The sequence below is a fragment of the Pelophylax lessonae genome (assembly GCF_965119305.1).
Source record: "Pelophylax lessonae genome assembly, chromosome: 6".
Taxonomy (NCBI): domain Eukaryota; kingdom Metazoa; phylum Chordata; class Amphibia; order Anura; family Ranidae; genus Pelophylax; species Pelophylax lessonae.
Window position 1 is genome coordinate 239,402,362 of NC_138773.1, and position 24,342 is coordinate 239,426,703.

Here is a 24,342-nt window from a genome sequence, read left to right on the forward strand (position 1 = left end):
TCCATCTAGGCAGCGAGCAAGAGAGGGTGACTATGTTCCTACGTACAGTGGGACCATGCAGTACGAACATAGCCACCCTCTAACAGGAACTCAGATCATAACAGCAAATGGAATTTTGAGATTTGGAGGAGACTGAGAGCAATATAACGTTTTTTTTTTTTTTTGTTAAAAATACATGCGTAAATTGCTTTTTTTTTTTTATTTGTGTCACTTTAAGGACTTTGGACATACCTCATGAACCCAGGTCCTCTTCCAACACCAAAAAGTAAAAAAAATAGAAACTGGGGATCCTTTAAAATTTAAATCAATGGATGTATTGTGTGCACTTTAACTTGTGACCAAGATAACACCCAAAATGCCCCACCACAATCAGGTTATGGAAACATCACTTTGAATGTATTCCATGGTAAATCAAACAGCACAATGCAATGTAGAAAATTCACCAGCACCTAGAAAACAATGGGGTTGATTAACTAAAACTGGAAAATTCAAAATCTGGTGCTAACAAAATAAAAATCTTTTTGAAAAAAAAAATAAAAAAATCTGGTGCAGCTGAGCATAGATCCAATCAGCTTGAAGGTTTGTTTATCAAAGCTTAATTTAACAAGCTAAAGTTAGAAGCTGATTGGCTACCAAGCACAGCTGCACCAGATTTTGCACTCTCCAGTTTTAGTAAATCAACCCAAATGTCTCCAATAGAAAAGATCTCTTCTACAGTAAGTATATCTGTTAAAATAGAGACTACATGCCATCATGAGAAGGTTGCCAGATTAAAAATCCAGGGAACTAGAATTCTGTGTGTTTTACATCCCATATGGCTGAAACACAAGAGCCGTGAATTTATGAAAGAAGAGTTCAAACTAAATGTATATAGGCAGAGTCCTTGATTATTACAATTCACTCTCTTAATCCAATTTTAGTTTGGTGCAATTAATGTTTTATAGGGTGCTTTGTTCTTTTAAGTAAATGTTTTTTCTTAATTAAGCATTGTGATCCCAGTATATTTGATCCTCTTCCATCCTGGTGAACCAGCAGCTATTATACCAATGACATTGTCAACATTAGGGTAATAATATAAAGCTAAGAATATCCAACTGCGCTAACCAAGTGATAAATAAAACAAATTGAATAAAATAAGCTGCTGACACCACAACTGGCACTCGTTGTATAAATTTAGGAGAAAAGCAACGTACATACTAAACCATAAATGTGACACAGTGCAATTGGCTATCACAAAAACAAAATATGGGGATGTGAATCATCCAATCTTAACATACAAAATTAAGTAAAATTGAAGAAAATCAAAACAGTGAGTCCAGTGATTAACACATTAGTGCATGTGAAACATAGTCCCAAGTGAAGACATGGCATCCACATTTCTTTGTTACTGTTATAACATTTTGCAAATAAATACTCTCTCTATAAATGTAGGCCTAAATCTATCCTGCTACATTTCTTTGGTGAAAATAACCCAAATCAGTGTACGTTATTTAGTCTGTAGAAAGGTTATAAAGTCCACAAACTCTGGTTATGTATATCTGAAGATCGGTCAATCCTGCTGTACTGATGGCCTACCCCATTTCTTGTCGCCCGGAAATGCCAGGAGAGTTGAAAAATCCCCCAAATTAGCCCTTTTTAGAAAGTTCAAGGTATTTATTAAGAGGCATAGCAAGTTTTTTGAAGTTGTAATTTTTTGCCACAATTTTTGGAAAATGAAGATATTTTTTTTCACAGATTTTTGTTTTTCACATACTGTCACCAGTGCAGAATCATCATATAACTGGTGTGGTGGCGATCAGGGACATTGACTGGTGACAGCATGTAAAGAAAAAAAAAAAACAACAGCTAATATTTTTTTAAACTTTTTAACTATTTCTTTCTTTCTTTTTATTACATTTTCTTTCTTTTTTTACTTACTGTGACTAGAGCAACACAGTGTTACCATAGTAACACATTTTTTCAGTGACAGTTATCGAAATTTCCCCTAACTTTGGAGATATTTACTTTCACTTCCTGTTCTGTTGTAAAAGTGGGGTGGATCCCACGCAATGGAAAATTATATACAGAAAAAGGAGTTGCTGCCTACCCAGAAAACTTCTCAACAAAGTGAGAAGCCAGAAAGAGTTAATGTGTTTGTATGGGCAATGGCGCTACTCAGTAGGGTTGGTACAAATGGTTATGCACTATATACAGTCAATGTATTAAAATGAATGTTAAATATAAAAGTGCTGTAGCCCACCCATGAAATACAACATTTATGTATAACAAATCAATAAGGTGACATGTGCATCAATAAATTGTTAAAGTGTTTCAGTGCAGTGAAATCATGTTGGTTATACATATACACTGGTTGAACAATATTCCAAATATCACAAATGGCGAAATGTGCAAAAGGTGCAAAAAGTGCAAAGTCTTTATCTTGTGCCTTTTAAAGGGAAAAAAAACAGAGCAGTGCTGATTGTAGACGGATTCCCTCTATAACATAAGTCCAGTCTTGTAAATTACACCTATGGAAGGTGCTATGTGCAAATAAAGAAAACGTGCAATCCAATACATCAAGTGTAAAAAAGGCTATGGTGAAAGCAGAAGACGTATCAGTGTTGTGATATACTTTGCCCTTTGCTGTGCACTTTTTTCACCTTTGCACATTTCGCTATTTGTGTTATTTGGAATATTGTACTACCCGTGTATATATATAACCTACCTGATTTCACTAGACTGAGTCACTTTAACAATTTATTGATGCACATGTCACCTTATTGATTTTTTATACATAAATGTTGTATTTCACGGGTGGGCTACAGCACTTTTATATTTAACATTCATTTTATATATGGTTTTAATACATTGACTGTATAGTGCATAACCATTTGTACCAACCCTACTGAGTAGCGCCATTGCCCATACAAACACATTAACTTCCTGTTTGGTGCCTTGGACAGGAAAATTAGGCACCCAGATGGCAGGAAAATGACACAGGGTTTCATTCATTCCTTATTCTATCTATAAGTTAAAAAAAGTTTTTAGTTAAAAGATTCTTTAACCTGACTTAGAAAATTGTGAGAACGGTTGATTAAGCTTACATGAGATGCCTGTGTTTCTGCTAATAAAATGGGAAGAACTGTTGAGGCTAATAAGGGAAAGCAGCCTTATTTGCTCTGGTGCCCATAGGCAAAAGCCTGTTGTGCTCAGTGGTAAATCCAGCTTTGCAAATTGTGCATAAATTGATTTACATCTCAAGTTTCTGTGATTTAGAGACTTAGCATTGACTTGCGGCCTGCTGAGACTTCACAACAGCTTCTTGTTCGCATGGTTCACTTGCAAATTTAAGAAACAGAACTGAGTTCTTCTGTTTCCCTAACTCTATCGCGCTGATCGAACACCTCGCACCTGCAAGAGAAAAACACACTCAGGTCTTTAAATAACACACTGTCTGTAATCTTATGTTTGAGCTCGTGGGCTTTCTAATACTGCAATGTATGGAGAATAAAACAAAAATTGAGTTCTCACTGAGCTCTTTGTTGACAGAATAGAATGCATGCAAACACACACTTTTCTATTCCATTTGCTTTTACTGCAGAATGATTGCTTTCCATTTACTTAAGGTGAACCTGTTCAGTTATTTAATTCCCTTTCTGGACCAAGCCACCAACTTAGTCATCATAAAAGCCAGTGTTGTATATTAGGTGTGCACAGCCTATTGCATCAGGGTGTGCACCCCCCCAAAGCTCAAACATATTTTCGTGTGTATGCATGTGTATATATACTGATGGTGTCAACAGAGCAATGGCCGGTGTCAGTTGGGCAGCGATTGGTTTCAGTAAGGCAGTGGACAGTGTCAGTAGTTTTTATTTTTACTATTTTTCTACAATTTGTTTTAGGAGCCCCATCAGGGGGTTTTGGTGAAATATCAGGGATCTAAACAGGGGGAATCTGCACCATACAGGGTGGTTAGTGTGTGCTCAGGCACACCTGGCACACCCTGTGCGCACACCTATGCCTTGAATAAAATCATTAAAGGCAAAACTATAGTTCTTTCTCAGAATGTACACATTATAAAGCATATCTAAACCCCCAAAAAACTAAATTTAATTCACTACAGCTTACCAGCCCTTGATGTGGTGGTGGCATTTGTTTTCAATGTTCAAGCCAATAAAACGTACACCAGTTACAAAAAATACCCCTTGCTCTTGCCATAAATGCAGTGTCCTTGTAATTTCCTGTGAGCCAGACAGAAAGCAAAACAGTCTTATATTGTATCTGTAAATTACTAATATCTTTATCCCCCATGGAATGGAAATGAACAGGCATTCATACAGTGCATCCAGAAAGTATTCACATCGCTTCACTTTTTCCACATTTTGTTATGTTACAGCTCTATTCCAAAATGGATTAAATTCATTATTTTCCTCAAAATTCTATAAACACTTCATAATGCTTACGTGAAAGAAGTTTTTTAAAATCTTTACAAATTTCTTAAAAATAAAAAACAAAAAAAATCACATGTATATAAAGTATTCACAGCCTTTGCTCAATACTTTGTTGAAGCACCTTTGGCAATAATGACAGCCTCAAGTCTTTTTGAGTATGATGCTACAAGCTTGGCACACCTATTTTTGGGCAGTTTCTTCCATTCTTCTTTACAGGACCTCTCAAGCTCCATCAGGTTGGATGGGGAGTGTTGGTGCACAGCCATTTTAAAATTTCCAGAGATGTTCAATCAGGTTCAAGTCTGCGCTCTGGCTGGGCCACTCAAGGACATTTACAGAGTTGTCCCATAGCAACTCCTTTGTTATCTTGGTTAGGGTCATTGTCCTGTTGGAATATGAACCTTCTCTCCAGTCTGAGGCCCAGAGCACTCTGGAGCAGGTTTTCATCAAGGATTATATCTGTACATTGCTGCATTCATCTTTCCCTCAATCCTGACTAGTCTCCCAGTTCCTTCAGCTGACAAACATCCCCACAGCATGATGCTGCCACCACCATGTTTCACTGTAAGGATGGTATTGGCCAGGAGATGAGCGGTGTCTGGTTTGGTCAGGGTTTCCCCAGTCAAGGAGCTGACAGGACTGTCTGTCCCTTTATATTCGACTGTCATCCTATCCAATCCGCCAGATGGATGGGGAACAAATGACCCATCCATTTGTTTTTGGTGGATAGGATCAGATTGGAAGTCAGCAGGTGTCACACTTGACTTAACATTATATTTTTCTTGTTAATCCCCACACAGCTTTATTATCTGCAGTAAAGCTTGCACTGATTGCATCCCTTGTAAAAACTGGGATATTTATGGGAAGCTTAGACATCAATGATATCCTAATACAGATCATTACTCATCAGTCAGTGACATCCAGATTATTTTAAGGGAAATCTTGATATGCCCATAGAATATGTTCCTTGAAATATGTAAAGCTTTTCTAAAAGCAAGTTCATCTCAGAATGGCAAGTTATCTTTGAGATTTCACAAGTAGTCTTGTCTCCATACGGAAGAGTTGGCTCCAGTGAAGCAGGAAATAATCCTACTAACTGATCACACCTGTGTACATCTTGTATGCATTGCAATAGTATGAGAACATCTGGCAGTCACTTTACTTTTCTTACAGGGTTTTCAGGTCACCCAGAGTGGAAAAAAAGCTGACTGATAAATATTAAATTGCTAAATTACACAATGAAAACAGTTCTTAATGTATATCAAAAGCCAACAGTTTTTTTTTTTTTTTCATTTTGGATAGAGTAAAATGGTTAAAGTCCATTAGTTTATTTTTTGTTTTGTTTCTTTTGTCCATGCCCCATTTGAAAGATTTACCCTCACTTTCTATACACAAGAGAAAGTCAGAAGAAATTCTCAAAAGTGAGGGAAACCTTACTTTTGGGGGGGCCCACAGGTCTGTAGGCCACAGTTCCCACAGAAGAACTTGAGCACACTCCAACTTCTTGGATTCGGAGTGCGCACAATGCCTGTCTGAAATCAAACAGTTTGTTAGAAACTGTTCTTGGGTGGAGCAAGGAGAGTTGGAAGCAGTGGACTTTGACCTTCAATCTAGGGACAGAGTGGTGCTCTGACGTAAAGGTGCATCCTATAAAAAAAAACTGAGAGTCCTACAACAGCCTATTCCAGGTAATATCCAGAGACCCCCCCCCCCCCAAAAAAAAGGAGACACCTACATTGTAAACTCATCATACCTATTGAGACCCACAGAGAGGCTCATTAAGGGCTTTTAAAAGAACCTGGTAAAGTTTATGAGCCACAATAGTATCTGCCACCAGAGATTCAAGGGTGATTCCTCTCCAGTCTCCAGGACACCCAGGAATAGAAACTGGATTCTGACAATATTACACAGACCAATAGTTACCAAGTTCAAGTTCATGCTCTTGGAAGCCCTCTTGCCCCCCTTCCACGGATGCTCGTAAAGACAGAGATACGTTGCCTCTTGTTTCAGAAGATGGAACTGGGACTCAAACCCTGAGGCCCTCTCAGAGACCTAAGTTTGGGAGACCCCTGTACATTTTGCACAGGATGAATTTGAATGGTCTGCAAACTTGGCAAGGATAGCATGTTTAGGTGGGGTGGAGTGCAGTGGATTGTCCATTTATCTAGTCCTGAGCATTGAGACATTTTTGTACTGCTCTGTGTTCATTATCTATTATATCTATTATTTTTCAACCTGAACTCCAGGAATAAAGACCATGTTTTAGATATTTGCCTTGTAAAAATTAATTATTCGTGTGAGGCTGCTGCTGTGTTATGTAAGACTTATAGTTCCATTACTTCTGTAACTAGTATAAGTGCTGAACTTCCGGAGCTAAAACTTACAATTCTGACTCACATACAAGGATGGTGGGTCAATCAGATTTTATCTCCTCCATTCATAAAAGTTTTATGTTCTTTTTACAGAATACAAGGCATTCTGTAACATTGAGAATACAAGGCATTCTCAATGAAGGGAGAGGGGAACGTGTAGATAAAGGTCATGATCTCCTCTTGTCCAACCACAGACTACCTTTTATTCTGTAAAAAAAAAAAAAAAAAACACTGTTTTGAGAATGTGCAACATGGAATGCATTGCATTTTTACAGAGTACACTACTGCAATTCAGTGGTGTGATCGGACTTCATTGCACACACAGACAATTTATGTAAAGCAAATATAAAAAAAAAAATGTTTTCCTGAAATTCAGATATAACTATATCTGGTGTTCAGGAGCAAAAATCTCACAAATACTGATATATTCTAACACTGAGCTGCTCTATTTAAAGCCTGATCACAGGATAATTGCATGTTCTGTGTCCAATCCTAGGGCAATCTAAAAATGAGTAATGCTCACATTATATTCTGCTGTTGGAGGCTGTACTGCTTTAATGAGACTGCAGATTGAGAACTCTGTGCTTAAAATTCCTTTGGCATGTTAACAAATTCTCTGACTTTTATCTATCATTTCAGTTGTTTTCATAGGACCAGATAATAGTGAAACATAAACTTTGAGTTTAAAGTATTAAAGATTATTTCCATCTAAATACATATTTCAGCTAAATTGATATTCAAAGTCTGCAGAGCAAAACAATATTATTTATTCCTTATTTCGTATTATTATAATTGCACCAGTATTTGAACTTTTCACTGTGCGTAATTGGTCACAATACATGGTAGGTTCATTGTCATGTGGAAATTATAGAATAACGTACTGCTGTGAACATTCCACAGGATAGCTGCTGACTACTGTAGATTGAACCTAAAATTATTAATCTTACTAGTATACCACTGTGGACACTGAAATGCTTTTACACACTGACCTAAAGTGGTCTAGTGACTTTTCTAAAAAAGTAAATAGATGCCCAGACTGAAAAGAAAAGCTTTAAGGCTCCATGCACACTCGGTTTTAAAAAACGCGAGTGTTTAGCATTTTTTCTGCCAGAAAACTCCAATCAAAAACGCAAACCAGAAGGGGTTTTTTTTCCTTCCGCTAAACGTTGAGCTTAAAATCAAAATATAATCGTCCTAATGTGTATGGACACATAGGATAACATTGAGCTGCTTCTACAGGCAAAACACAAAACTCCTGTAGAAGCAGTGTGCATGGACTAAAACTTACTCCCATATACTGCTTATGTTGCTAAACTCCACTGTATTTTAGACCTAAACTTGCAGAAAATTCTTCTATGCCCAACACCTCTAGAAGTGTCAGATGAAGGCTGCCTCCACTGCATTGTATGGTTTCATCTACTCTACCGGCCCTTACATCACTACAGGACACGATGATGGTGTACATGGCGGTAGAAAAAAACACAGAGTACATCAGAGGGGACCAGGTGTCCACCATACCTGAAAGCATGCTAGATGTTTTAGATCAGTGGTCCTCAACTCCGGTCCTCGGGACCCACTAACAGGCCAGATTTTAAGTATTACCTTGGGGAGATGTAGACTAGAATACTGCAATCACTGAGCAGCAAATGAGATCACCTGTGATGTGATTTAGTTATGTTGCAAACCTGGCCTGTTAGTGTGCCCCAAGGACCGGAGTTGAGGACCACTGCTTTAGATCCCTCAGTAAGCTCATCTCTTGAAGACAGTGGAGCTTGGTAGAGAAGGTGGTGGGAAGATCGGCTTCTTTTTACTTTGGTAAATAGCCACAATGTTGTTTTTGAAGGCCGAATTGAAATACACACTTTTGGTGCCATTGTGGAGATCACACTGCTGTGACCAGAATGTGAAGTATTTCATATTCAGCCTCATCTTGTTCAGAGATTTTCTGCTTTGGGATAGGAATTTTGGCACCATGAAACTGAGAGTGATCATTATTGGGGTAGTTTAATTATGCTACCTATTATTCTGGAACAAATATTAGGACAAGAGTTCATGTTTTTCAGACTTCGCCATCTGCATACTTGTTCCAGGGCAATAAACCATTAGGAGGGGAAGCCATAATCATTAAGTCCTGGGGCATACACCTTATAGATAAATGAATCACAAGCTCAATATAAAATAAAATGTATGCAGCAAAATTAGCTGTCCAGGGGTGGACCCCTATTCTTTACAGAAATCATTGGATGTTTTTGCCTTTTGTTTTTTTTTTTGTGTTTTTTTTTTTATAAATGGTAAATGTTAATACTGGCATGCATACTCTTTAATAAACAATGTGCTAAATGGATTTACAAAACTCAGATGACACGTAAAGGATTTGCTAAAACCTCATACAGGGTCAGAAATCTTGGGATCCCTTACTACATGCTTTTTCTAGCCCAATACAATTGATTCATGTTAATTTGCAATGGTTAAGAACACCGCTTAGTTTGTAAAATACTCAAAAAGTACATGTAACATGAATGGCTAGCAGTAACGTGTAACATGAATGGCTAGCATTAGATGCATATTGTCCATTGTCTGCAATTTCAACAGATTCAGACAAAATTCAGGACATCTGCTGGCTACAAGGTCTGCAATAAATAACCATAGATCCCATCTGTCATTTTTCTACTGCACTTTATAGACTGAAAACAAAAATGGCTTGTTGTTGTACTCAACAAGATGACTGTCACATTTTAAACTCTTTTTAAAGCTCGCAGTTGTGCACATTTTTTATTTTTTTTTTTAAGATTTGTACTGTTTTAATACGGCTTCAATGACCTCAGGCATACTGTTTTAGTAAATGGCACTGTTCACCTTTCAAAATCACATCAGTGGCACTATACACATTGCTGAATTTTCCTCTAACCACTTGACCTCCGGAAGATTTTACCCCCTTGATGACCAGAGCATTTTTTGCTATTCGCCACTGCACTATTTTAACTGGCAATTGCGCGGTCATTCAAGACTGTAAACAAATTCAATTTTAATCATTTTTTTCACACAAATAGAGCTTTCTTTTGGGGGTATTTGACCGCCACTGGCTCCTTTATTTTTCACGATTTAAACAAAAAAATATGGGAAATCTTGAAAAAAAAACAACAATATTTTTTACTTTCTGCTCTAAAAAATATCCAATAAAAAATAAAAAAATTAAATTTCTTGATGAATTCACGTCAAAATGTATTCTGCTACATGTCTTTGTTAAAAAAAACCCAATAAGTGTATATTATTTGGTTTGTGTGAAAGTGTCTGGTATAGATACTGGAATTTTTAGTTAGTTATTTTGTTATACTAGTAATAGCGATGATCAATGACTTATAGTGGGACTGTAATAGTGGGGTGGGCAATCTAACACTAGCTGATGCTGGCTCGGGGGTACACTAACTGTTTAACTGACACTGTCATCAATAGTGCTACTAATACAGTGTAGTGATCAGCAGTGTTGGGGGTAACGAGTTACAAAGTAACTAATTACAGTAACTACATTACTTTTTTTGGTAACTAAGTAAAGTAACTAATTACAATACTAATATTGGTAAATACACTACTTTACTAGGCTATAGGAAGTAACTTCACTACTTTACTAGACTGTAGGAACGCGCTTTCCTGCGTTACCCAAGCCGTGCGATACAATCGTTATTTCGAAGAATAGAGAGGGATGAAGTTTATGACTTTTTGTTGCACTTTATGTTTTATTCTGTTTTTTCAGGTTTTGTTCTCATGTTTCCCAAAGCCTGTGTTTATACAATAAACTCTATGCAGAAAGAGTGTCATGTATCTTCTTCTACACGGTCAATTAAGAAAGAGGAAAGTAAAGTAATAAGTAGTGAAGTTACTTTTCAAATGCAGTAACTAGTAAAGTAATCTCATTACAATTTACAGAAGTAACTAGTAAAACATTTTTTGAGTAACTACCCCAACACTGGTGATCAGTGCTAATACTATACACTGCCTCTGTACTAATGACACAGGCTGGGAAGGGGTTAACACCTAGGGGGGATCGAGAGGTTAAATGTGTGCCTAACAATGTTTACTGTGTGTTATGTGCTGCTTTTACTAAGGGATCTTGCTGTTTTTTTTTTCCTGCCATGCAGGGAATACAAAAACAGCAAGTTTGCCTGTCAATTTTTGGACCTCTGTGCTGTTTACAACACAGAGCTCCCTTCCCTGAATGATGGAGCCGATCAAAGGGTCCCAGTGATCAATCATTGCCTGGGACCCGCAGATTGGCTTGTGCTGTAATAAATCACAGAACAGCTGGGGCGGCGCTTGCATGTGCCCCCTACCCGGAAGCGATGATCACATATCAGATACATAATCCAGCACAAAGCGGGTGCCCTGCAGCGGTATATCTTCTTTAGACAGTCGTCATGTGGCTAGCGTTTACAGTATATACACAAATCTTGTTGTGCATTTTGCTTTTAGATTACTAAAAGAAGTAGGAGTTGCTTACCTTATATACCCAATCATGCGCAAGAACAAAATGACAAAACAGGAAATTTGCTTGCACATGATTAGATGTTTGAAGTGAACACAGCTTTGCCTAATTCACTAAACTAAGTGAACATTTTTTTTGTAAATATATATATATATATATATATATATATATATATATATATATATATATATATATATATATATTCCTTTAGTAAATAATTCCAATTGGCTCTAAAAGTTATGTGTAAATCGGACTTTATGCAATCTAGTTAATATTGGAATCGTCTTGAACATGTAAAATGTTCGTTAATCTAAAGTCGTTTTTACATGGCATTATGTCATTTGGCAAGGCATGTGAGTGGGAGTGGAGTCACCCTCCCTGCTGTTTCCTGTTGTGAATCACTTCTGTAGACAACAGGATATAATAATGAAAGGTTCTCTAGATAATCAGTATGACATAGACAAAAATGGCATCAACAAGCCTAGCATTAGTGAATAAGAGAAAATAGCCTCAGCTATTCAAAGTTACTAGTATCATACAGCTTCCAATAATGCTATCCATTGGGGATACGATTTCCTGGTTAAGACAGGGAATAAATGTATGCCTCCTATTATTATCTTCCACATATATAAAGCTGTAACTAAGATGTACAGCTGCCTCCAACACTTGAGTCTGGATGGTGCCCTTCCCACCATGCACCACAGTAGGGAACCCAGGTGCCTTCTTGTGGGAGTTGAAAAAAAGTCTCAAACATTGGTGGTCTGTACTCTTGCTTTGCAGCCTTGAGTCATAAATTTAAAACCCACCGCTATCAACATGGAATTTGTATGTTGTCATCATAGTTGCATGTTTTGACTCCAGTTCTGGTTTCCTCACACAACCCAAAATCACACTAGTTGATTAATTTGCACCTCACAAAATGACCGCAGACAGTGTATGCAGGACCTTATTTAAACTTTTTGTCCCCAAGGCCAACTGTTCTTTGCCGCCCTTTCAACCCCCCACCAGCTATCTAACCTTATTCTAGCCATAAATATTTAGATTCCTCTTATTCAGTCCAGCAGGCTAAACAAGAAAAAACACTAGATTCCTCCATCCACACTATACAGAATCTCCCCTGCTGACTAATACATTTAGGGTGCAGCACCTACGGCTGTCTAAATACCCCAACTATCACTGCAAATTTGTCAAACCAGGTAGTGCCAAAAGGGCCACCCATAGCTCAAAGCTAAATAGTGGGGAAATCTTTTAATGGGTACACTAATTCTGGATTCCCTCACTTTGACGAGCATAATGACAAAGGTTTGGATCCTCTGTCAGGATTTCCTTGCAGCCCACACTTTCATGAGGGATATTACCTCACTGTCTATCCAAGTAATGGGTACCATGGGATAGTGCCATCTTTGTCCTATTGGGTACATTTTCCCTTTACAACTGCAAGTAAGGAAAATCCCCTTTCAGTTGTCACCAGGCCAATCATCCCAAATGCAAGTTTTCTTCTATTTCTATTTTGCTAGTAACTCAAAATTTTTAACTTCTCTCATTTTCAATTTTGGTGACAACGGTCACCAGAACAATTAGAGGTAATGTCCCAATTCAGGACACAGACAGTAATAAAATAGCTGACAGAGATTAAACTCTTCCCTCCTCTATCCAAAACTAAAAAATATTGGGTTTAAAATGGACCCCCTCCCCCTTTGATATTCTGAATAGACAATTAAAATAAACTCAGTCCGAATAAGTAACTTACTACTTATTAGTGCCATGATTGCTTTTTTCATTTGTTGTGTCTGATCTTCCCTATTACCTCGCTCCTTCTCCCCTCTCCCACACTGCAATTTTAAGAAAACGATGTATTGTAGGCCGGCATTTCTTCTGGGTTCCCTTTGCCAGCCCACCAATGATGTGCGCACAAAATACTGCGCTTGCGCACTAATACTAATGCATCTGCTTTGATGAAACAAAGTCTAACAGTGAGATCCTGTGATATTTTGTGAAATCTTGTTGTGAGCTCTCGCAGCTTTGCAATAAGATCTCCCGAAAAGGCAGTGGTGACATAGCATTGGTGTGGCCTGGGATATGTCACCACTGTCTAGAGCAGTGATGGCAAACCTTGACATCCCAGATGTTTTGGAACTACATTTGCCATGATGCTCATGCACTCTGCAGTGTAGTTGAGCATCATGGGAAATGTAGTTCCAAAACATCTGGGGTGCCAAGGTTTGCCACCACTGGTCTAGAGGAACCCAGATGTTTTGAATAATAGGTAGTCAAATAAAATTATAAAAAAAAAAATAGTGATGGAAGATTGTTGAACAGCATGCTTATTAGCATGCAACAGTGGATTACGTAATTGGGGGTGCGAAAGTAGGAGAAGAAAACGTACAGAATCTTGACAATAAGCATTTATTGAGACAGGAGTAAACAAAGTAGGGGAAAAAATAAACTGTAAACAATATTATTGGTGAGATTTATTTCCCTTCCATTCCTGAAAACAGACCGGAGGTGGAATTACTTACAGTACTTAAACAAGCCCATAAGTGTAAAAAAAGACTAAAACATGTCGCTTCCTAATAGCCGTTTTGAAGTCTTGCAGCCTGAGGGTTTACAATCATGAAATTTTACATGGTGTAAGTGCTAAACATGTAAAGCAAACTGGCAGAATTTCATCCCCTGACAATTAGGATAGGAGCCCTTGGGGACTTTGTGTGGCATTCCATCTTCACGTTATTTGCATTCTGTTTTGTCTGCTGGGCATTAATTTTTACTGAAGTAGAAGAAAAATGTCCCCATGGAAGTTGAGACAAAGTGGCAAATAACAAATGCACACGCTGCTTCCTAGCTAGAGCTCCAGCTTGTTTATCATATGGATCTACAACTGTACAGGCTGAACTGCCTCTAAGGAATGGCTGTCTACTAATAAACGAATGTTTAATGTTGTTTCCGGTCAGTCCTGGCTATGCTAACATTCCGTATGTCCTTGAGCTACAATTTTTGGGTCTTAAATAGATTATAAGTTATTTGCTAGGGGTATAATATATATATATATATATATATATATATATATATATATATATATATATATATATATATATATATGTAACTTACAAAAGTGAGTACACCGCTCACATTTCTTGAAAATATTTCATTATATCTTTTCATGTGACAACACTGAAGAAATGACACTTTGCTTCAATGAATAGTAGTGAGTGTACAGCTTGTATAACAGTGTAAATTTGCTGTCCCCTCAAAATAACCCAACACACATCCATTAATGTCTAAACCACTGGCAACAGAAGTAAGTACATCCCTAAGTTAAAATGTCCAAATTGGGCTCAAAGTGTCAATATTTTGTGTGGCCACCATTTTTTTCCAGCACTGCCTTAACCCTCTTGGGCATGGAGTTCACCAGAGCTTCACAGGTTTCCACTGGAGTCCTCTTCCACTCCTCCATGACAACATCACAGAGCTGGTGGATGTTAAACAGAAGGCATCCTCTACCTTCTGTTTGAGGATGCCCCACAGATGCTAAATAGGGTTTAGGTCTGAAGACATGCTTGGCCAGTCCATCACCTTTACCCTCATCTTCTTTAGCAAGGCAGTTGTTGTCTTAGAGGTGTGTTTTGGGTCGTTATCAAGTTAGAATACTGCTCTACAGTCTCTGAAGGGAGGGGATCATACTCTGCTTCAGTATGTCACACTACATGTTGGAATTCATGGTTCCCTCAATGAACTGTAGCTTCCCAGTGCCAGCAGCACTACTTGACTGTAGCCAAGACACACTTGTCTTTGTACTCCTCACATAGTTGCTGCCACACACGCTTGACACCATCTGAACCAAAGACATTTATCTTGGTCTCATCAGACCACAGGACGTGATTCCAGTAATCCATGTCCTTAGAGTCTGCTTGTCTTCAGCAAACTGTTTGCGGGCTTTCTTGTGCATCATCTTTAGAAGAGGCTTCCTTCTGGGACAACAGCCATGCAGACCAATTTAATGCAGTATGTGACGTATGGTCTGAGCACTGAAAGGCTGATCCCCCACCCCTTCAACCTTTCCCAAAGACAACCTCTGAATATAATGCTGAGCACATGCACTCAACGTCTTTGGTCGACCATGGCGAGGCCTGTTCTGAGTGGAACCTGTCCTGTTTAACCGCAGTATGATCTTGGCCACCGTGCTGCAGCTCAGTTTCAGGGTCTTGGCAATATTCTTAAAACCTAGGCCATCTTTACATAGAGCAACAATTCTTTTTTCAGATCCTCATAGAGTTCATTGCCATGAGGTGCCATTTTGAACTTCCAGTGACCAGTATGAGAGAGTGAGAGAGCGATAACTCCAAATTTAAAACACCTGCTCCCCATTCACACCTGAGATCTTGTAAGACTAACGAGTCACATGACGCTGGGGAGGGAAAATTGCTAATTGGGCCCAATTTGCATATTTTAACTTAGGGGTGTACTCACATTTGTTGCTAGCGGTTTAGACATTAATGGCTGTGTTTTGAGTTATTTTGAGGGGACAGAAAAATGTACACTGTTATACAAGCTGTATACTCACTACTTTACATTGTAAAGTACATTGTCAGCATCAGGATTACTCCAGTAATATTACATATTACAGGGCAGACATATGCATAGCATATTATATGCAGACTGACCATTAAAACTTCACCTTTATAATAATAAAAAAAATGCTAGTTTGGATCTTTTGGTTTATAAAAATTCTACTGCAGGTACAATGAGGAGAAATTAAAGGATGGCGCTCAGGTGTGTTAATAGCTGATAATTACCCCAAAGGAGACATAGATAAATGATCCAATAAAAGTTTATTCCATGAATCCAAAGATAAAAAGCAATGTGTTAAATGAGTGATTCCTCCTACCAGTCCATGAAGTCTCTGTATATCACTGCTGCCTCAGCACGACTCCCTGATGTGAATCCCAGGGAAAGGAGAAAGCTGGCAGATGGAGATGGCATAGAGAAGCGGGTCCCAGCGGAGATAGGGGCTCACACGGTCCGGTGTGCGGCCGCTTCCTGGACCGGAGCCCACGCTGTGCTACGCTGATGCCCGCTGTGAGCGCCGAGGGATCGCACACTGATGACGTCACCGCTATCAGCGCTGTCAGCCGAGTGTGTGTCCGGACAAAGCTACCAATGTAGCGAAACATGTCGTTGTGGCAATCGGGAGGCTCTGTAGAAGCGAGCGAGCATCTTCCTCCAAGCTCCCCGTCCTTCAGGTGATTCCCCCGCCGGCCGCGGACACACACTCGGCTGACAGCGCTGATAGCGGTGACGTCATCAGTGTGCGATCCCTCGGCGCTCACAGCGGGCATCAGCGTAGCACAGCGTGGGCTCCGGTCCAGGAAGCGGCCGCACACCGGACCGTGTGAGCCCCTATCTCCGCTGGGACCCGCTTCTCTATGCCATCTCCATCTGCCAGCTTTCTCCTTTCCCTGGGATTCACATCAGGGAGTCGTGCTGAGGCAGCAGTGATATACAGAGACTTCATGGACTGGTAGGAGGAATCACTCATTTAACACATTGCTTTTTATCTTTGGATTCATGGAATAAACTTTTATTGGATCATTTATCTATGTCTCCTTTGGGGTAATTATCAGCTATTAACACACCTGAGCGCCATCCTTTAATTTCTCCTCATCACATCTACAAGCTATCCAATACTTAGGATTGGGCGAACAGTGTTTTTATGGATATTTGTGTTTTACATGTTTGCATGATATTTTCAGGAAACTACCTGTTGGAGTAGCGCCAGAACTCTTTCTTTGAGCTACTGCAGGTACAAACATATCTTGGTGACCACCATGATCAGTACAGAAGTTCTGAATTTATTTTTCCACCCCTCCCTGTACTCACATAAGCCAGATAGTATAAACAAATAAACTTAACCCATGCTTACAGTAGCAATATATAGAAAAGTGAAAATGTAAGAGCAGCTAGCACAATTTACTGGAGGTAAATGATAACATAATATATACACAAGTGCAGCACTTCAAGTAAAAGTTAATGTAAATAGTTCCAATGAAAATCAGAGTAAAATAGTCCAGAAGTGCAGTTCACAAAATCCACAGTGCCATAAGAAATCCTCCACCGACAGTATTACACACACTGACCTTTACCGTCAGGGATGGACCACTATTCTCACAGCGGTCAGATACACCTTATGTGATTTACAGGGATCACACAACCACTGAATGGTAACCGTCCTCCCGGTGAGAGAAGCAGATCCTCAGTCACAAGGTTAGGCACATTGGGATCAAAATCAGCAAGGAGACTTAGTGTGTTCCACGTTTATTAAAACAATAAAATGCACTCACTAAACGAACAGCATAAACTTGCATGTAAATCAATGAATGCAATGAGATGATTCCAACCAACAATATGGCCGACCTCTGTGAGCGGTGATGTCACACAATCCAGCTCCACCCAACGTGTTTCGCCATACAGACGTTATCAGGGGCATGGCTTTGCGCATGTACGACACTTTTATATGCAGAGGAGGCCGGAAATCGGCTTCCCTATGATTGTGCACCAAATGTCAAAGAACAGGCTAAACCACCAGAAACTGGAAGGGATGCCACATAAAGCCCTACACCAAAACAAGGTGTTCATTTCATTGGCTGAAACTGACGCATGAACTAGAATATCTAAATGGCTTATAAGCTGATTAGATATTCTAGTCTGTGTGTCACTTTCGGCTAATGAACCACCTTGTTTATGTGTAGGGCCAGATGTGGCATCACTTTCCATTTCTAGTGGTTTAGCCGTTCTTTAACATTTGGAGCGCAATCTTAGGGAAGCCGATGTACTTCTCTCACCGGGAGGACGGTTAATATTCAGTGGTTGTGTGATCCCTGTAAATCAGATAAGGTATATCTGACCCCTGTGAGAATAGTGGTCCATCCCTGATGGTAGGGGTCAGTGTGTGGAATACTGTCGGTGGAGGATCTCTTATGGCACTGTTGATTTTCTCAACTGCACTTTTGGACTCTTTTACTCTGATTTTTATTGGAACTATTTACATGAACTTTCACTTGAAGTGCTGCTCTTGTGTATATAAGCCAGATAGTGATCAGCCAACTGATTTTATTTACATAATTTTGAATTATGTAAGACTAATCCTTGTGCTGTCTGCGCTGTTCATTTTTTACAGAGAGCACTGCGTGTGAAGAGTATATTGTCTTGATCGGTATGTGATATTAATACTGAACGAAAATAGCTGGGAAGCAGAAAGAAGTTAAAAAAAAAAGCATTTCAATAAAGATCCTTGTGTATAAATTGAAACTGGATTCTGATAAAGGCGATCATAAGTGATCTAGAACTGGTGTCATGTCTCCACTTCAGTAATGGGACATGGACCCAATACTGTCAACTCCTGCTCCTTTAGAATTGCAATTGCCAGGACAGAAGAGCTGGCATTTTTGTAGAGAGAATGCTCAGACCATACTTTAGCAAACTCAATGAAAGAAACATGTAATTTTTTTTTTTATAAGATAATGCAGTAAAAAATATATACTAGACTGGGATAAGGGGTGGATGGGGAGCTCATCAGAATTTGAAAGCCACCTTTGAAATAAGGGGACTACCAGATACCCCCCCCCCCCATGTGAATAAGTACATTTACATGTATTCATTCGCTTTGTGAGGTAGGTTATCTGGGGGTCTCGGGGGGATGTCATTAACTGAGTTATGACATCACAGGAATGTCCATTTTTGGTCAATGATGCCACCACACCTTTGTCACCTTTTGTGGGGCCCCCAAGAGATGTAATTTAGTGAAAGGTTGTTGTAGAGATTTTTTTTTTTTTGCATGATTGATGTGGATCCACATTGGATGTCAACAAGCGTCGGAATGTTTGCTTACTAAAATCACCACTTCAATTGTAAAATCCAATAAGATACTCCCAAAAATGTTAAAATTACAGGCATGTAATTATCCATCACATTCTATGAACGGGACATCCTCACATTTCCATCCTCAAAATGATGAGTGGAAGTACTCCTTTAGCTGGTACACCTTAGCTGATGCATTTAAAGGGACAGGTCTTCTTCCTCAGAGCTCTGGATCTGTCTATAAAGCATCCTTACACAGTGTCCTTGATGGTAATAGGCTGGTTGGACAGATTTGCCTTTGCCAGGACAATCTTTGTGCTACTTCCCTGTCTCTCCTCATTTGCCATCTATGGGGCCTTTAACTGCAACACTCATGAAACCCAAGTATTTCTGTTTAGTATAGAAGCTGCACTTCAAATAGCAAGAGTTGGTCAGAACATTCACAAATGTCTGGCTGCTCTTTGATGTCTATAATAATATAATAAAAATCAGACAGATACATTAAAATACATTATAAGTATTTTCTTTTTCCTATTTTATTTCAGGGAAGTTAATTGTATAGATGCACAGTTCGATGTTTCTGAGTTTCCCTTTGGTATTGTGAATTAGTCATCTGTTTAAATGACAAGGATGTTGGGACTTTTATGTGCAAAGGAGAATAATCAAGCAAATTATACTGGTGCTCTGATCTCCTACTGATGGATGAATAAGACCACTTTTCCATTCCAAACAAATTTGGTCCACCCTAATTGCATGTAAATGTCAAACGTCCCTTCTAATGAAAGCTTGCAGGCAATATTTACAACTTGTGTGTGGTTGGTGTCTAAACTATTTCTACATACGGACGTTTGTCTTTTTCTTTCCCTCCAGGTGACGAGGAAAGATTAAAAAGCATCAATTCCGTTAGTCACAGCATGACAGAAATAAGATCATTCATCGCCAAGTCAGAGGTGGCAATAACAGCCGTGATACCCACAACACTGGTGAAAGGCACTAATGGCAGCGCAATCACTATTTCTGAATCAGAAGAGGAGAAAGCCAAGAAGCTACTGTATTGTTCACTATGCAAAGTAGCTGTCAATTCTCTGTCACAGCTGGAAGCACACAACACAGGTAAGTCTGCCATATTTTTACTAAAAACCGAGGGGCACTATAGACTGACTCCAGAATTTCACCTCTTTGGGTCGCCCAAAGCAGCTCTATTTGTGACTCCCACATTTTCCCGTTCTTCTGGTATTTTTTGATTTTTTGATTCCGCTCCTCCTTGTGCTGGCCACACTTCAACAAGTCCTATGAGGAACAGGTTTTTATTTGCCACTTATTAAATAATGAGTCTCTGATGAGTCTCTGAGTCTTAGGTGGTATTATTAGGAGCTCCCTTCTTTCTACGCACCTCCTACATCTCTGTAGAGAAATAGTGTTACTGATTATGCTTATACAGTGGGTATAGAAGAGAATCACCCCCCTTTAAAATAATCATATTTTGTTGCTTTGCACCCTGAAATGGGGACAGGCACAGTTTTTGTTTTATCCAGCTGTATTTACTCAGTACAACTTATAACATCCAAGTGAAAGATATAACACCAACATGTCAGAAAAACTAAAAAAAAAAAAAAATCAAAAACAGAATTACTGAGTTGTGTCAGTACTTTGTTGAACCACCTTTTGTTTTAAAGTGATTGTAAAGTCTAGTTTTTTTTTTTTTTTCAATAAAAATAACAAGCATGTTATACTTACCTCCTTTGTGCAGTTGGTTTTTCACAGAACAGCCCAGATCATCCACTTCTCTGGTCTCCTTTTCAGCTCTCCTGGCTCCTCTCTCCCTTTGAGTGCCCCCACAGCAAGCAGCTTGCTATGGGGGCACTGAGCCGAGGCACAGCTCTGTGTGTCCATTCAGACATGGAGCTGTGGTTGGGCCATGCCCCCTCTTTATCCTAATTGGCTAACTGACTTTGATTGACAGTAGCGGGAGCCAATGTTGCTGCTTTCTCCTAGCCAATGAGGGGGGGGGAGTCCCGGACGGTTGAGACAGTCATGGACATTGCTGGATTGAGAGGGGACTTGGGTAAGTATTAGGGGGACTGAGGGAGGCTGCTGCACACAGAAGGTTATTTTACCTTAACACAGAATGCTTTTAAATAAAAAAAACCTCCTGACTTTACAACCCCTTTAATTACAGCCTTTAGTCTGTTGGGATATGTCTCTACTAACTTTGCACATCTAGACTTTGGAATATTTATATTCAATAAATATATTACATTTGATAGTGACCGTTTGTGGACTGCAGTCTTCAAGTCATTCTACTGATTTTCAATGGGGTTCAAGTCTGGGCTCTGACTAGGACATGCAAGGACATTCAACTTTTTCTCCTTCAACCACTGTGTGCTCATTTTTGTTGTGTACTTTGGGGTATTTCAGGCTGTAAAGCAACAAAATGTGATTATTTTAAAGGGGGGTGATTCTTTTCTACACCCACTGCAATAGGTGCAGCTCTATACCAAATATACTGTATGTGCAATGTAATCAGAATTTCACTAAAATAAAGTGCTCATGGTCAAAACCTTATTTCAAATAATAAAGTGCTAATTTACCAGTCTATGGTATCACAAAAGTCTTTTCTTCTTAGATGCACACAAAGTGCCAGTTTCATCAAAAACTGTGTGCTTGTCTCCTCATTCACAGTCGTGCGTTTCATCTGTGTGATGTCTTTAGAGGATCGGTCCTATTATTTGTAATAATGTTGTGAGCATTTGCCACTGTCTAAACAGGAATTGAGGACCACAGTGGCTCTTGGGACAACGTGGCTTTTTCATGTGCTGGAAGTAAAGCACTGGATATACTTCTCTTTGTGCTAGTAGGGTATCTCACAGGACAGTATTAAGGGAAGACATGTCCATTTTCTTTCTTTGACCCTTCAGGGTGCCACTAAGTATTTTTTTTTTTTTTTACCTTTTGCATTATAGGAGAATTGTACTCAGAGAAACAAAAAAAGGCTGCCATTAGTGACCTCTCCTTCTAAAAATTCTGGTTGGCTGTTTTTTTTTTCATTGACTTTATTAACTGACCTCTAAATATGCAGTGGCCAATCACCAATCATCAGCATTCTCACACTGGAGGAAGGAGAGTGAGTTCCATGCCCCCAGTGCCTGTAAAAAACAGATATTTTCTTCCCTTTCTGGCAGCCAAACGGAGCAGTAGGAGAACAAAGAGAAGATACAGTAGGTACGTAGAGCTGGTAAGGACAGCAGGAATAGTGTATCTATGGGCAAAATGTATACATATGATGCAGTCTGTCAGTAGTATTAACATAGTGAGGGAGATTTACTAAAACTGGAGCACTTGGAATCTGGTGCAGCTATGTATGGTAGCCAATCAGCTTCTAACATAACTTAGGCAATTATAAATAAAGCATGGAAGCTGATTGTTTTTTTAGCAGAGCTGCACCAGATTTTGCATGCTCCAATTTTAGTAAATCAACCCCAGTGTTTATTGTTTTCCTTAGTATAGTTTTATTAGCTGTCGATCTGTTATTTTCCACATCCTCCCTCAAGTAAAGGGATATTAAAGTGATTGAAAAAACAGAAGATTTTTTTGTCTTAATGCATTCTATACATTAAGATAAAAAGCCTTCTGTGCAGCAACCTCCTCAACCCCCCTAATACTTACCTGAGGTCCATCTAGATCCAGCAATGTTGCAGGAGTGTTACGATTGCCCAGGACTCCCCTCCTCTGAGGCTAAGACAGTTTTGCGGTGCCATTGGCTCCCACTGCTGTCAATCCAAGTCAGTTAGCCAATGAGAAGAGAAAGTGGGCAGGGCAAAGCTGGGCAACGAGTCTGTGTCTGAATGGACACACGGAGCTGTGGCTCAGCTCGGGTACCCCCATAGCAAGCTGCTTGCTGTGGGGTAACTTAACAGGAGGGAGGGGCCAGGAGCACTGAAGTGGGATCCAAGAAGAAGAGGATCCAGGCTGCTCTGTGCAAAACCACTGCACAGAGCAGGTAAGTATAGCATGTTTGTTATTTTACTAATTAAAAATAAAACAAGACTTTACAATCACTTTAAAGCTTAAATCCAGCTAACACTTTTCAAACTGTTAGAACAAAAACATTTTTTTTTTTTTAAAGGAGAGTTAAAGTATGGCCAAAGCTTTTTTTTGGCCCTACTTCTCCTATGGATCACAGGAGTGCAGTTTGTTCTGTACTCCTGTAGCCCGTTTTCAGCTAATAGCAGGCTAAAGTATGCTGTCGGATTATGTCACTCAGCCGGTCCAGGCTGGGGAAAGATCATGACGGTACAGTCAGGATCCACCCAGATTCTTGGACTAGCAGCAGGCTGTAACTCTCTGCTGTGCCGCTGGGAGACTGAGCCAGCCACTTCCACCCCCTCCATAGCCTAGCGATCCAGTGAGCGCTGGAGGGGCAGAGTAGAGAGTCGGTGACTGACAGTCACTGCTTGCTGCTCAGAATGGAGGGGGGAACTGAGTGATCAGCGGTCTTTGACTTCTCAGTTCTCAGTTTGGATCGATGCTGCATCCAATGAGGTTTTTTGTTTTTATGTAAACCCGATACTTCTCTTTTAGGGGTGAAAATATATTTTTATTAATGTAGAAAAGTTTTAACAATAAACAAATGAAGTATTACAGACAATTCGGGTGTATAGGATCCAAAATTCGAAAAAAAATAAAATCCAACAGCAGGAAGCATAATTGGAGTTTAACAAATACAGTTTCATATTAAATAATTGGGAACCATGAAGCCATACATATATAGAGTTAAAGAAACCTGTTATACCGGAGAAAGCTTTTGGCTATCCCTCATAAGAAGATGTAAAAGAAAAAAAAACAAAAAAATGAAAAAACTGTAAGACATCAAATAAAAAGGTCTGTAAAAAAAAAAAAAAAAAAAGAATTAATCATTTTTAAGTATAAGCAGGGGGAGTAAAAGATAGAAAAAAAGGAGAGAGGGAAAAAAAAAAGCGAAAAAAGGAGGAAAGAAATAGAAAAAGTATGGAGCGGATATGTCAGCAACAGGTGTGACCAGAAATGTGTGGACTGACACAGAGAATATTAGACATAACTAAGGTGTAAAGAATTTAATTTATTTAAAAATAAGTGAATAACACAAATGTAAACGCACCTCCAGAAAACTATAACTGTGTAAATCCAACCAGATAACCAAACAATAGTGACACACAGCAAATAACTG

At 39.2% G+C, this 24,342-nt stretch overlaps 1 protein-coding gene across 4 annotated transcripts in view; it reads left to right on the forward strand.

Moving 5' to 3' along the window:
* ZNF385B (zinc finger protein 385B) overlaps window positions 1-24,342 on the forward strand; it is a gene marked incomplete at its 5' end in the record, with an annotated part of 556,508 nt that overhangs the window by 504,701 nt on the left and 27,465 nt on the right. For all 4 annotated transcript variants that reach the window (XM_082261100.1, XM_082261101.1, XM_082261103.1 and 1 more), the window contains one exon: window positions 20,007-20,249. In XM_082261100.1, coding sequence (XP_082117226.1) covers window positions 20,007-20,249 — 243 coding nt within the window. The remainder of the gene's footprint in view (window positions 1-20,006; window positions 20,250-24,342) is intronic.